Source organism: Sarcophilus harrisii, chromosome 2 (genome assembly GCF_902635505.1).
Source record: "Sarcophilus harrisii chromosome 2, mSarHar1.11, whole genome shotgun sequence".
NCBI classification, from domain to species: Eukaryota; Metazoa; Chordata; class Mammalia; order Dasyuromorphia; family Dasyuridae; genus Sarcophilus; species Sarcophilus harrisii.
The window spans coordinates 8,078,185-8,094,316 of NC_045427.1; the positions used below are offsets into that span (position 1 = coordinate 8,078,185).

Sequence of the window (16,132 nt, forward strand, 5' to 3'; positions counted from 1 at the left end):
TTAAATGGGGATAACAGGGACTGTTCCTTTTATTTTTTTCTCCTCTTTGAGTCCCTTCCCCCAACTCAGCCTCTGCCTGATAAACAGGAGAAGATTAAATGTTCCCGGACTGCCTCCTGCCTGCCTGACACTCTCTGCCTCCCTCACCAGGGCATGGAGGCGACCGGTTAAGATGAGGCTTTTAGACTGGAACAGGTTTCCCACAGGTAAGGATGGCAGCCAGGGACCTCTGGGAAGCTTCGTCTTCCACCTGGCTGCAGCCTTAGGACACGGCCTCCTCTCTCCTGTTCCTCCCCTTTCCAGCTGATTCCCTTTGGAAAGTTAAAGAGCTAGGGACAGTCTGCACCAATGACTGACCTCCCCACACAAAATCCAGAGGGAGCATCTCACAACTTCTAAACGAGGAGGAGGAGCCTCCCCTGACCAAAGCTTCACAGACTAGTCCCTTTCCCCCCAGTCCAGAGAGTTACCAACTGCTCTGCCAAGATTCTGCTTGCATATCTACAGTGATGAGGGACTCACTACCTTTGAAACAGTTTGTTCTGTCATTGGGCAGCTGTTAAAAACAAATATTTCACATTCATCCATATAGTAATTTAAAATAGCCAAGGCATTTTACACAATTATCTTATATGCTTTTCTAAACAAGCCTGGAAGATCTATTATCTCCATGGAAAGGGAGGGGACTGAATCTGAGAGCAGTTTAGTGACTTGCCCTGTATCAGAGGCAGGATTTGAAGGCCCATCCTGCTAATTCTAAACTCAACATTTTTCCTCTATGGCCTACTGGTCACACCTCCAAGATGCCTTATGGTCTATAAAGTACTCTTCTTTCAATGATTCTGAGAAAAAGATAGTGGGAGTTCTAACAGCCCCACCTAATGGGAGGAAACTGAGGTCTAGTGCCACAGTTAAGATCCCACAGTTGGAGAAAATGGTCCATGCAGGTCTCCTGTCTCCTAGACTGTTACATAGTTATCCTGTCTTTTGTCACCATCTTACCTCTCAGAAATTCTTCCCTCAATCATTTAGTTAATTGGAGAGTCCTTCTTAGGCACCTGCTTTTTAGCAGATACTTTTTTTAGGCACCAAGGATACAATAACAAATATAAATTAGTCCCAGCCCTCAAGGAGTTTAGAGATAAAGTAAATCTATACAAAGTAAATAAAATGTATCTCTTCCACCCTAGGGTGGGGGAGAGAGCCTGGAGAATACTAGCAACTGGGAGGGATGAAGAAACCCCAGGATTTGCTATTTTGATCCAGAGTCCCTGGGAAGTAAGGAGAGACATCAGTAGAAATGGAGCAGAGAAAACCTCAGATGTGGAAGGACCTGGGTTCAAATCTCACCCTGATAGGCTTTATGAGCACTCAAGGCTCTGGCAGACATCTCAGACTATCAGAAAGGATTCCCTTCTGTATGAGGAGAGGGAGATTCCTCAGCTCACCTAGAGAAGCAAGTTCTGTGTTACCAATGTGATCATGGCTTCAGGCTCAGACTATCAGAAAGGATTCCCTTCTGTATGAGGAGAGGGAGATTCCTCAGCTCACCTAGAGAAGCAAGTTCTGTGTTACCAATGTGATCATGGCTTCAGGCTCAGACCTTCCATGTGAATACAACCTCAATGGGGGAACCATTCAGGGAAGAGTGTCCTTGTATCCTGTTCACTACGTGGAGGCAGAGGGCCCCCTGAGTTAGCTCACTGGCAAGGGTGTCTGGGACCAGCTTGGTGGGTCACTGAGTTGGGCCTGAGGAGCAGCAGGGGGAGAACACATTGGATTGAGAGCTCCTGCCCCTGATTCTCATGTAAGAGATGAGGAAGCCAGGAAGCCCTAGTTCAGTGCCCTGCTGGGAGTGGGATGGAGCTGCTGGATGGTGTAGATGCGGCTTTATCACTGGGGTCTATGGGTCCTGAAATGAGGAGCTGGCCAGAGGTTTAATAGGGAGTAATAAAATCATGACTCCGGCCAAGCCTCTGTGCTCTCTCCACGGCAGCCTCCAGGCTCCCCCCAGCCCTCATGTTCCTCAGTCCTCCTAGGAACAAAAGACTTTGTGACAAAGCAAAGTGAAAAGGCAGAAGGCGCTAATGGCCTCCCCCATCACTCTCACCAGTCACAGAAGAGCTGGCCAGAGTTCTTAGGCACAAAGGCCTGAATGACGTAAAATAGCATTTAAAGCCCTCACCGTACTGGCCTGAGAGGGACAAAAGGCAATGGCTGTCCTGTGCCCAGCTCAAAACAGAGACTGCTGAGGTCTGGAAGACGACCGCCCAATAAATTCAAGTGGGAGCCAAAAGCAAAGCAACCCAGAGTGCAAGGGCACCAATGGGATCATCAATTGTTGGAGCTGAGAGGAGCCTTGTAACCTAGAACACTGAATGTCAGACCTGGGAGGGTGCTAGAATCTAGGACACTAAATGGCCAGCCTGGGAGGGAACTTACAACCTAGAACCGAATGTCAGACTTGGAGGGTTTTAGTACTTACAACACTGAATGGCAAGCCTAGGAGGGAACTTAGAACGTAGAACAGAGTATCAATTCTGGGGGAACCTTAGAGCCTAGAACATTGAATGGCAAGCCTGGGAGGGAACTGAGAACATAAAATGGAATGTCAGATCTGGGGGATCTTAGACCTCAGAATAGAATGTCAGCTCTGGGAGGGGGCTTAGAACCTAGAACATTGAATGGCAAGCCTGGGAGGGAACTTAGAACCCAGAACAGGATGTCAGACCTGGTGGTGGTGGGGGGCAATCTTAGAATATAGAATAGAGTGCAGTGGAGCATCAAGGGACCTTCAAAAACAAAACACAGAATATCCAAGTTGGCCAGAACACAAATTGTCAGATTTGGGAAGGGCCTCAGAACATAGAACACAGAATTTCAGTCCGAGAAGGGGCCTTACAACATAGAGTATAGAATGTCAGACGGGGAGGGGCCTTAGAACAAAGAACTGAGATCTGGGAGGATCTATTTAGTAAATGACCCCAAGAGAAGTGATTTGCCTAGAACTACCTAGACCTGGCTTGGGGCAGAGATGGACTTCAAACAAGACCTCCCAGGTCAGCGCTCTTTTCATGACAACATTATCTTTCACTGTGAGACAGAGAACATCCTCTCCAGTCTTGAATACTGTGCTCCTTCCAGCTGGAGGAGAAAGTTCTACATGGCCAACAGGCCAGCTGAGTGTTCCTCAGGACACCCACAAAGGGGGATGAGAACAATAGTATCCTCTCAGTTCAGCCCCTGGGTTTATATAAGGCGTAATATGATAAATGACATGGTGGGACATAATATGTGTGCTATATCATGTCATAATGATGTAATACAATATAATATGGTTGATGTGACACAATATCTAACATGACATAGCATATGTAATATAGGAGATTTATTATGTAAATAATACACTACAGCACAATATATAATAACTGTGGTTCACATTACATGGCACCTCAAATTTTGCCAAAAAAATGATCCTCACAACAATCCTTTGAAGTTAAGTGCTATTGCCATGACCCCCATTTTATTGATGGGAAAAGTGAGGCTAAGAGATTTTAAGTGACTTACCCAGACTCATCCAGCTAGTCAGTGTCTGAAAAATGGCGCTAGTAAGACTCATGTTTCCTTTCTCAAGATGCAAGGAAAGCTTTTGTAACCTCTTGAGCCCCACAGAAGAGCCCATGATTGTTACAAGGTAGAGAGCCATGCTCATCATGACTGTGAAGGCCATCAGACCACAGGAGAGAGCCACTGTAAGGGCCAACAGAGCTGGAATCCAAATGGATCTCAGGAGGAGTCTGTGGCCTGAAGGGGACAGGCTGAAGTTTCTCAATTCTTAATGAATAAAGTAGCTGTTCTTTCTGTGACTATGATGGGGGCCTATGACTTCTCACTAGAGGCACTTTTCATCCACAGCTCCTCATTCATCTTCCCCAGAATCCCCTCCCACCAGATCCAGGGTCTAGAGCCTTTTATTTGTTTGGTTTGGTTTGGTTTGGTCAGTGAAGGCCTTGGTCAGTTCATCATCATCTCTCCTTCTTTCCATATGGCCATGAAAGCTCCTTTTGTGATCAGTCCATCAGCAAGTATTTATTGTGTTTATCACAATAAATGGAGGCTGGACATTTAAACACAAAAAATTAAACCTGACCTCCTTTCAAGGAGCTGCTTTGGAGCCGAGGGCCCAAAACACACAGAAAAAGGGATCTACGACTGGGCCACCTTCCAACATGAGCAGAAGAGAACCTAAGGTGGAAGGTCCCAGAACCTGGGAGGAGAGAAGAAGGCCACGGGTGGAAGGTGGGGGTTGAGCCAAGCATCGATGGCAGCCATAGATTCTAGGAGGGAGGGTGTTCCAGTACTGGAACATAAAGACAGGAGATGAGGCGATGTTTGTAAGGAGCAGCAAACAGCCTAGTATGTCTGTGTTACAAAGTGTGTGTGTGTGTGTGTGTGTGTGTGTGTGTGTGTTTGGTATGTGTGAATGTGTATATATGGTAAGTGGTGAGTGTGATATGTGTGTATGTGATGTGTGTATATGTGATATGTGTGTACATATATATAGTGTGTGTGTATGTGGTATGTGTGAGTGTGAGCATATGTGGTATCTTGAAAGTGTATGTGTATATATGTGTGTGTGAGTGTGTTTGTATACGGAGAGTAATGTGTAAGAGAGTCAGCAAGAAAGGAAAGACTGAAGTTGGGAATACACTAAACACAAACCTAGGAGTTTCTCTTTGATCCTTGGGATCATGGCAGGGGGTGGGGAGGGAAAGAAAAGAAGCTGTTGTTGCCACTGCATGTCAGGCACTATGCTCAGGGTTTTGCAAATCTTTCATTGGATCTCCACAATGATCCTGGATAAGGAGGTGGGTATTATTTTGTTCCCCATTTTGCAGATGAGGAGACTGAGGCAGACAGAGGGAAACTGGCTTAACCAAATTACCCAGTTAGTAACTGTGACTAAATCTGGCCAATAGCTTTTATAAATGCAGTGTGGTATAGAGAATTGGGTTCACCTTGGAGTCAGGAGGATCTCAGCTCATACAAACAACCGCACGACTGGGTGCCATTTGACTTCTCCTTGCAGCTGGCAAACTCTCCCAAATCTCAGTTCTAGGAAAGATGCCAAGTTGCATCAGTGAGAAGAGTCTTCACAATGGGAATCCTCTACACCAGTGAAAGCTTAGGGCTCCCCAGTTCTCCAACCCACACTTGCTCTGGAGCCTCTAGGATCAACGAGAGCTTCTCTTCAAGGGCTTTGAAGTCCACACAGAGATTTATCAAAGGGGAAGAGGGAGAGAGGGAGGAAAAATGGGAGAAGTAGGGGAGAAAGAAAGGGAAGAGAGAAGGAAGAAAGAAAGGGAAGAAAGAAGGGAAAAAGGAAGAGAGAAAAGCAGAGAGGGAGGGAAGGAGGAAAGGAACAAAAAAGGAAAGGAGGGGCAGAAAGGAGGGAAAGAAAGGAAGGAAGGGAGGGAAGGAATAATTTTTCAGCTGGAAAGAACCTTGGAGGTCTTTTTGTTCAGCAGCCTTCCTGCACGGATGGGGAGACCAGCCCAGAGAAATCCAGGGACTTCTTTCTGACTCGGGAGCAGAACTCCTCCATCGCCTTCTGAGCTATGGCAGCTGGAGCACAGCGCCAGGGTGGGCTGAGAGTCCAGCCTTAGAGCTCAGACTAGCTAATAAGTCTCTTCCTTGGTGGCGGTGGGGGCTGAGGGGCTCCTGACCCCAGCCTGAGCCGTCTCCTCTGGGACTCGGGTTCCAGGCTCCCTGTTTCCACCAAGAGCCAGCTCCTGGGTCTCTCACCTCATGTCTCCACTGAAAGCTTTCCCTGGGGAATCCAAAGGCTGGGCATTTCCCATCCACCCTCATCCACTCGCATTGCTCCCCAAGGCTGAGTGAGACGTGGAACCGGTTCTGTGAGGCCGGGCTCCCCCAAGGATCAAGCTCTGGGCTGGCTTTTCAAAAGCCAAGGAGATGCCATTTGGGGCCCCGGAAGGAAAACTGGCCTGGAGATGGCCCCCACTTGCTCCCTTCATCTCTCATAAATCAGCTGGGTTCAAAACAAGGAGAGAGAGAATTCTTGCTGCACTCCCTGCCTCCCACTTATTCCTGAAACGGAGCATCGGTGAGTCCGGTTGTTTGAAATTTGCTCTCCCTCTGAGTGATCCCAGCTGTCAGGAAGAGGGAGTCTGGCTGCCTGGCTCAGGCTGAGCTCGGGCCCTCAGAAAAGAGTCCTGGAAGGGGCAGATTCCACCTTGAGCCTGACAGATCCCTGCTGTTTGCATGCTCCCTGGAGCTTATGGGATCACAGGAGCACACAATGAGAGCTGAAAGGGGCTGAGAGGTAAGTCAGCTTGGGTCAAGCCTTCTAGCCTCACAGTGTAGAACAATTGGCCAAGATCACACAAAAGGCACATGGCAGAGCTGCGATCTGCATGGATCCCAGTGTTCTTTTGTACCATCCCATGCTGCTCTCCCTCTCCCCCTTGACAAAACAAAAGCTTCAGATAATTTCTGGCGGAAAATCCTTCAGAGCATGGCCCTTTAACTCGCACCCAGTGCTGCCTCTTTGCTGGTCAATGAACTTATTATTCTCTTTATTGCTTCAACGCAAAGAGCCAGGCTCCCATCCCCACCCATGTAGAGCCCAGACCATCAGGCAGCCGCCAAGGGAATTGACAAGAACTTGGGCAGAAGGGAGGTTCAACTTCCAAATGCAGGAAAGTGATGGTCTCCTTGCCTCTGTCCTGATGGAGGATTGTGCTCTGTTCTAGAAGCCCTGGTTTGGGAGTTGAAGGGTGTCCAAGGTGGACAAGCAAGAAGATGAAAGTTCTGATCCATGAAGTCTGAGACTAGTTTGAAGGACTCAGAGACATTACCCAGGAGAACCAAATGCTCTTCAGAGCTTCTGCTCTGAAACAAATGACTTTGTATGCATCTCCTGAGTCCCTGCTCTTTACCAGAATCTCTTCCCTTTAGAAAGGGGGTTCTTGAAAGCAAAGGTGATTTTGTCCCCTTCCTTTGGGCCCTTGTCTTGCACTTAGCACAGTTCCAGCACAAAGGAAGCACTTATTTAATGGTAATGGATAGACTGACAGACTGGCAAGATTCCAAGGGGCCATAAATAACCGACGGCTGCAGGGGAAGGGACTGGGCTTGTTCTGTTTGACTCCCCAGGACAGAACCAGGTGTCTTATAGTACAGGAAAGTGGAAGACACACACACACACTCACACACACACACCCCTCACAATGAGACTTGGTCCCACTGTTCCCCTCCCAAGGAGAACTATTCCAATGAGTGCAAGGACTTCCTTCTGACTTCCTCCTCATCTTCCGAATGCATCCCCCAACCTCTCCCCCTTGCCTTTTTTCTCTCCATATTTGCATTCAAGTACTACCCTTCAATCTGTTGAAATCTTCCCATCCTTTAAAGCTCCCCCTAAACATCACCTCTTCCGGGCAGCCTCCTTCAGAGAGACTCATGATTCCAAGGAACCACTGCAATGTCACTAGCGGCTCCCTGTATCAGGATTTCTATTGGAAGGTTTTCTGCATAGTAAGCTAGTAAACTGATGTTGGTGCCAATCCTAAGACTTTAAAGGAGGGACTATTTTCGCTTGAAGGAAGACCCAGTTAGAAGTTAGAAGATGTGGGTCTCAAGTCCCCATTCTGCTCATCCCCCTTGGGTGGGCTTGGGGTTCCAGTCTTTATAGAACGTGAGCTGTGATTAAATGGGCTAGAATGGGTTGTGACCCCATAAGGGATTATGTAGCTGAAGGTGGAGGGAGTGAAATTCTGATTTATTATCAGTAAATGTTTGATTTAAATGTTTATTTCCTATGCCGACGTTCCTGGGCTCATGTGAAATTTCTCAGGGTCCCAGGGGAACAGGTTCAAGAATCCCTGGACTACAGGGCCCATGTCTACCAGTTCTTAGCTGTGTCATTTCCACCATCTCTAGTCACCTTTGTGAGCTTTGTGAGCCTTGATTTCCTAATTTTCAGGGCACAGGAATAATCCCTGTATCTCTACCCCCAAGATCTATAGTGAGGAAAGCATGGGGCTGACTGTCCTAAACTAGAGTGATGTGGACTGCTATTATCAGGAAAGAATATGTTCCTCCATAGATACCTCTTAATACTACATCCAAGGAACTGGGGGTGTTCTGGCCAGGGAAGAGAAGGCTGGAGGGAAAGCCATCAACTGAAGGGTTGAGCCTTGGAGCTAAAAGCAAGTTCTCAACATTCTGCTATTTCCACAGGCCCAAGTTCATCTGTTCTGTTTGGCCTCCAGGGCATGATGTGGAGGAATGGGCAGAAGCTGCGAAAGGGCTGATGCAGACTTGCTGTTGGGCTTTGAAGTGGCAAGGGCTGCTTTGGGAGGCAGGGAGATTCCCCCATCACTGGAGGCTTCCAAGCCAAGACAGCTTGATCATTTGTGGGGGAGGAAAGAGAGGTCTTGCTCATTTAAATCAGGATTGATTAGATGCCTTTTGTGGTTCCCTTGAGCTCTGAAATTCTATGAATTTGGCTTTTTTTTTTTTTCCTGAGGCAATTGGGTTCAGTGATTTGCCCAGGAAGTGTTAAGTGTCTGAGACCAGATTCGAACTCAGGTCCTCCTGATTTCAGGGCTGGTGCTCTATCCACTGCACCACCTAGCTGCCCCAAATCTGGCATTTTAAAGTAGTGTTTCTTAAGTGCATTGTATTGGGAGGCATTGAAGAGCGAGAAAAACCAGCCTTTACCCACCCCCGAAGCTCTCGAGGAGCTGGTCAGGCGCGTGAGCCCATGAGACAGACACAGAGAGAATGGAGTCGGTCAGCCCAGTCCATGCTTTTAGTTAAATATGCACAATTTTATTTATTGAAGAGATTAGGACAAAAACATGAAATCGAAATCCGTGACAAAGCACCAGAGGGTGGAGAGCCCCGCCATGCACATCATCGATCTTTCTTCCTACAGGGGACTTAAAAAAAAAACAAATGAGGCAGGGTGGGGGTGGGGGAGGGAGAAACCAGACAGACAAACAAACAGGGGGAAAAAAAAAGGTCCTTCTTGACACAGCACCATCTTCAGAGTGTACAAAATAAAATAAAATAAAATAAAATAAAACAATCCTCCTTTAGAGAGTCTCAGTGACCAAAATGAATCCGAGGGCAGGTGGGCGGCAGCTCTGTCTCCTGGGAACCGTTGTCTCGCGAGTGTGACCGCGGTATATCCTGCCGGGCAGGTCGGCAGCATCCAAGCATCTGCACGTACATGCCACAAACTCTGACGAAACACAAATTCAAGTAACATTTACATCCTAGAGAGTCCACGTGTTACCTACCCAGAAAATGTGACCATTTCACAAAGCACACACACAGGCAGTCAAGTCCCAACAATGAGGTACGGACTGGAAACACAAAGACGGAGGCCGAGGGAGTTCCTTATCATACAGCGAGAGAAAGGCGGGGAGCTGGCAGGCTAAATCAGAGAGAGCTCGCTACCTGGGGAAGCCAAAGAAACCGCCGTTTCGGGGACGAGTAGCTGAACGCAGGAAGGAACAAAGAAAAAAAGGATAATTGGGAGCTACAGCATGTAACATGTCATCCCGGTGAACCCGTAATTGACATACTGGCATTAATCTATCCCAATTGTGACTTTTTCCTTAATAAATAGAGTGATTCGGACAATACGATACAAAAGGAAGGTGCATCTTTCCTCTGTTGAGCGTGAGGATGACGGGCTGCTCTTCTGAATCAGAAGCCGCGGGCTAATTAACACCCTGTTCCAGTGAGGGAGCCCACGAGCTCAGCCAGGACTGGGCTCCTCTCCCCAAGACGCCAGGGATGCACCCCGGCTTTTACCCTGGGGTCAACCAGTCGCGATGCCGACGTATCAAAACCCGATGCTGAGAATCACAGAAGAGTCCAATGGGAGATGTGGGAGGGACCCTGAAACTCAGGATGGTAAGAGTCAGAAGGGACTTTAGCAACCACCCTCTTGTTTTACGGAGCAGGAGACTGGGGCCAGGAGAAGAGGCAAAGCTGGGCCAGTCCCACAGGGACTTCACAGCTTCCCATTCTCTCTGGCCCCTTTGCTAATAATAAGCTCAGAAAAACAGGGAAGCTCATGTTCCCAACTATTTCCTCAATACCCTCTCCAGCCTCCTTTCTCAACATCCCTCTCTTTTTCTATTAAAAAACAACAATCAGCTCTTCTAGCGGTAACACTCCTGGAACTGCAGAGTCCAAAGAGTTTCCTGCGATTTCCCGTTCATTCAACACAAAACAGAAGGGTTTGCCGAAGGAGAGAGCCTTCCCCAGGAGGGACACGAGGCGCCCGAGCATCTGCTCCTGATGTGAAGGTGAACCAGTCGCCTCAGGAGAAATCAATCCCCCATGAGCCGAGTTCCTCCCGTGTTCAATTTTAACACCCGCTTTTCACACGCCAGACCGTTTTTGCACCAGTTTCTGTTCTGTGTTGGAGCGAGTCCCGTTTTAGTTATCGCCAGGTTGGTCGGTATTCTTGAAAAGTAAAAATTGTCAGCCAATTGTCCCCTCCCTGAATAGATGACGAGGAATTAAATACTAACAGTGCGATGCCAAGATGTGTGTCTGAGGCAAAAAAGGAGAAAAGCAAGTTCCCGTCCCACCGAGATCTGCAAAACAAAACACCAACGGGAGCGGTCGAGAGCTGCCCCGGAACTGAGAGTCACCGTGCGCCATCTCCTTGGAGCCAAGGTACGTCGAGGGGAGTCTCCCTCCTGCCTTTGCTCCCATCGATCTACCCCGCTAGCAGAGTTCTGCCCCGGCCCACCCCACCCCAGCCTCGGTTATCCCCCCGCGCTCCACGTGGCGGAGTGGGGCAGCTCTCGGACGGCAGAGCTTCCTTCCTCGGACCCAGCAGCTCGTGAGTGTGTCCCTCGTTTACTACCAAGCTAGGCCGATGTGGGTGGGTGGTAGAACTCAGTCAAGAAGGGATCCTTCATGTGACTCGCGTACCTTCTAAACACTGAGTCTTTAAGTGTGCTCAATTAAAAAAAGGGTCCAAATCTTCCTCCATGTTCACATCCGGCACCAGCTGGTCAGATACTTCCTTAGCACCATATCCCGCATTTGAGACGTTAAAATCTGTTGAAAACCAAGGATGGTCCAGAATCTCCTGTGAGGTCAGCCGCTCGGAGGGCTCCCGCCGCAGGATGCTACGGATAAGGCATTTCGCCTTGGGGGACAGAGTCTCTGGAATGTTGAACTGGCCCCGCCGGATCTTGCTGAAGAGGGAGCTGGGCTCAATGTCATGGAAAGGGTAGCGTCCGACCAGCATGGTGTAGAGCATGACACCCAGGCTCCAAACGTCCGCGGCCTTGCCGGAGTAGCTGCCGTTCGTGTTCAGGATCTCCGGGCTCACGTAGGCCGGGCAGCCGTGCTTGTCAGACAAGGAATCGTCACCACCTCGCAAGATGTATGCGTCTTCCAGGCTCTCGAGCTTTACTCTAGTCCTGCGGAGAGAGGGAAGGAAAAGAGGCAGAGAGGTGAGCACCAGCCTCCAGGAGAGAGCAACAGAATGAAGAGATCGGAGTGGAGATGAATCATAGCTCGAAATGGGTCATCCCCCGGGAACCCGTAACTGATGGACTGGAATGAATATATTATAATCTTGACTTCTTCCTTAATAAATAGTGATTCTATTCTCTATCTATCTATCTATCTATCTAATATAACTATTATCCAAACTAAATCCAAACTAAAGAGTCAGCTCATCGAGAATCCAAGAACAGGCAATGTCAAAACAGAGAAAAGTAGAGTTGGAGGGAACCGTAAAATCTAGGACTTGAGCATGTCAGGAAAGAAAGAAAAATGGAACAGAAAACTTAGAAAAAAATGCCCCAAGCAAACTTTTGACAAGGACCATTAGAGCCAAAAGATGTCCTTAGAACAAAAAAGAGAGAGAGAGAGAGAGAGAGAGAGAGAGAAAGAGAGAGAGACTTAGAACATATGATGTCAGAACCAGAATGAAGCTAGAACCCGGGATATAGAGTATTAGAGATGGGAAAGAATTAGAAAGTAAGACAAGAGAATGTCAGAAAAGAAGGTCCCTTCGAACATAGATAAGCAGAACCAGAATGGGTCTTAGCAACAAAGAATATCAAGCATTATGGTGAGAGGGGTCTAAGTCAGTGGTTGTGGAGACACGGAAGATTATCCTATGGATCATCTCATCAGCTTTATCATTTTACAGATGAGCAAACTGAGGTTCGAAGGGGGAAAGTGACTGGTGTTACAAAGATAATAAGTAGCAAGAGCCGGGGTTTAAACTCTCTACACTGCGGAGTTGAACGATTCCTTCCAATTCTTTCACTGGGAAAAATGTCTTGTTCATTCCCTTCCTGAATTAGTTTAATGGTTTTGGGGATGTTCAAGAAAACAAATCAACAATCCTCTCCTCCATCCCCCTAATACATGATTCTTCACCCTTCAGTACTGAGTACTCAAATGTGTTTGTTTTAAACAAAGCTGACGATGAAATGTGCAAGTTGCGCCTTCTATAAATCTCATTTAGTAAATACTATCTTGTTTTCCCAAGTGAAAATAAAAAGTTATAAAATTCTCATATTCTGTATCTGTCTCTTTCTCTCTGAGTTGTGCTATGTGTCTAGTCAAAGATTTAACAATATGAATTCCCAATATTCCATCTTACAGCTGAAGAAACTGAGGCACAGAAAGAACAGCAGTGACTTGTACAAGTTCACACAACTAAGGACAAGCTGGACTCTAAACCTTGACTCCTAATCTAGTACTTTTTCCACTCTAGACCTGCTTTTCCTAAATTCAAAGTTCATCTACTTCCTATTCCTCTTGATGGAACGATACCATAGAACAGGAGTCCTTCACCTTTTTTGTGTCATAGTATAGACCTATCCCTTTAATATCCTACTAAGCCTATGGACCTTTTTTTTTGTTTGTTTTTTTTAATAATAATGTATTTAAAGGCCTAAAAATATATATAGCATTACAAACTAACTATATTGAAATAGTCTATCTTTCTATCTGTCCATTCATCCCTCTATCCATTTATCCTTCCATCTATCCACCCATCTATTTACCTATCATCTATCCATCCATCCATCCATTTATCTGTCATCCATAATCCATCAATTCAACCATCCCTCTATCCATCCATCATCTATCATCCATCCATCTACCTATCCACCCATCCATTTACCCTTTATCCATTATCTGTCAAGTGATTCATCTATCCATCCATCCATTTATCCATCATCCATAATTCATCCAACCAACCAACCATCCATCCATCCATCCACTTAGTAAGTTCACAAAACTTAACTTAAGACACTCTTCTATTGAAGAAATATATACATGAGTAAGTGTACAACCTTCTGCCTCCCCACAAGTACCCAGAAAATGGCTTAAATGCTAACAAGAGTTAGTGGTTCTACATGATCCCCTGGCAATATAAACCTTGACAACTGGATCAGACATCGCTGATGCTTTCATAAAAATACACAAAAATGTGAATACGTGCACTAGCAAGTCCTTCAAGATCCCATGAGCTCTTCTGTATGCTTGCCAAAAAGGTGGCTGGAAACTTTTAGAACTCAATGTATTTTAAGTTCCATGAGAGCAAGAACTGTCATTATTTTTCATCTTGGTATCACTAGAACCACATATAGCTGTGTGGAGCTGTTCTGGTCCACTAATTCCCAGCAGCTACAGGACATGCTTCAGGGAGAGGCTGAACTTAGCTAGTTCTCAGACAGCAGAGTCACCATCCATCACCAGGACATTGAAGGAAGCCTCGGTGATTTAATAGGATTCCCTGGAGTTCATATTCCCCAGTATAGTCAGTCAACAAACTTAGACACGGTGCTAAGAACTGAGGAAAAATGACAGTCCCTACTTTTAAAGAGCTAACAATTTCAGAGATCACTGTCACTTTGGAGAGAACAATTCAGCTAAAGGCATTGCCAGGCCAAAGAGGCTACAGACGAGGACTTCAGGGGAAGTCCCCAAAGAGCCACAAATAGCAATCACAATACAAAGCTACAGGAATCACAGCTGAACAAAACATTGATATTGACAGGAAGAAGACATGAGATCCCAGATCTACCTTCAAGGGATCTCGGAGACCAACCAGGCCAACCCGCTCCTTTTACAGATGAGGAAACTTTGGTTGCCAAGCCAAGTCTGACAAATCAGTAAGTCTGACAAATAAGTACATAATGCTTAAATATAATACAGATTATATTTATATAAATATATATACATATTTATATATACAGATTATATGTTATATATTTATATATAATATAAAATTATATTTGCATACACACATCTGTATACACATTCATAATATACATGTGCATGCATACATCTTGCTTCCCTAATATATATAGGCTTAAATATAGATGCTGTGAGTATCATATATATATTAATATATAATATAGTATATATGTGTATTTACCTAGACTTATATCTCATATATGAAATTGCATTACACGTCTATACAGTCATACACACATACATACACACACGTTCCCTCCCTAAAGTAGGAACTCATTTTTACTTCCCTTTGAAAGGGAATCCCTAGCATCCAGAAAATTTCTATACAGCTGTTCTTAATAGACGCATGTTAATAGATGGATCTTAAAATGAGCAGTGATTACGTGTAGATTTCACGTGAACATAAAATCAGGCTCTCCATTCCTTATTGGTGCAGAAAACTAAAAAAACTGGCAGTTGGGAGACTTGGCTCCCAGAGCTACCTCTGACCCAATGAGGCTCTGGGACTGTGGATAAATCCTTTCCATTCTCGTGTCTTATTCTTTTCTCCTGAAAAAGGAGGAACTCAACTTGATGCTTCTGTAGGCTTTTTTTGGAATTCACTACGCATACACACATACATGTGGATAATGTTTTACATGTGTGTATAATGCATTTATTATATATAAAAAATATAAATATAAATATTAAATATTAATAAAATTAATTAATATATTTAATTTATTATTTAATTTCAATGTCAATAAATTAATAATTTAATTAAAATTAAATAATATTATTAATATAATAAAAATTAATAAAATATTAAATAAATAATATATAAAAGTATCTAATATCCATTTGCCTGTCTAGCTATATATCTGTCTATCAAATCTAACTACTGGGCACAGAGAAGCTATAGACTACTCTAAATATCCATATCCCACGCCCACTCCCTGGCTAAATATGTCATAAAAATAGGAGCAGGCCAGATGTGTTAAAGCAGAATCAGACAGATTAAATAAACCTAAATCCTTCCTAGACTGTCCATAGCTGCTCTGCTCTCGGGTGCATCCCTCACCCTTAAACCAACCACCAGAATGGAGAAATAATAAGGATAATAACCACAGCAGCTGACCATTACATAACACTTACTATGAGCCAGGCATTGTGTTAAGAGCTCTACAACTGTTACTTCATTTGATCCTCCCAACAAGTCTGGAGTAGGAGCTAGTATTGATTTTACAGATAAGGAAACTAAGGTAAACAGAGATGTGACTTGCCCAGGATCATACAGCTAGGAAGTGTCTGAAGCTGGATTTGATCTTTTGATCTCGGTCTTCCTGGCTCGGACCTCATGCCGCCTACTGTCTCCACTTTTTAGATGAAGAAAGTGTGGCCAGACAGGAGGGTCAGGGACCTGGCGATAATGGCAAAGCCAGGGTTAGAACCCAGGCAGGCAGAGCCACTGAGGCCATGCAGGATTTCTGGTCGGGAAAAAACCAGGTAAGAATCCCAACTCAGAAGCTTTCCAGGATCCTAGATGTAGAGTGGGGACAGGTTTTCAAAGTCAGGTCATCAAACTCCCTTTTTGTACAGATAAGGAAACTGAGGCTTGTCGGGGAGAGTGACACAAGGTGACACAAGCACTTAGGATCTGAATTTCCCCTGCTCCACACTCCCCGTGGCAGGCTCAGTGAGAAAGGAAGCCTTTGCAAATGGGGACAGATTTGGATTCCTAGTCAAGTCCTTGTGAAGACAAATGAAAACATTACAAAAAGACCTGGAAAGAAAGGTTGTATTTCAACGCAATCGGTCCAAGCAATGCTCATTGGCTGACTGAGTCCAAACTTGAGGGCCTGTC

General features: G+C 45.5%; 1 protein-coding gene across 1 annotated transcript in view; it reads right to left on the bottom strand.

The window, feature by feature from the left end:
• Positions 1-8,809: 8,809 nt before the first annotated feature.
• TRIB2 (tribbles pseudokinase 2) overlaps positions 8,810-16,132 on the bottom strand; it is a 38,805-nt gene continuing 31,482 nt past the window's right edge. Inside the window, exon 3 of the mRNA XM_031949618.1 lies at positions 8,810-11,486. Coding sequence (XP_031805478.1) covers positions 11,018-11,486 — 469 coding nt within the window. The 3' untranslated portion in view covers positions 8,810-11,017. The remainder of the gene's footprint in view (positions 11,487-16,132) is intronic.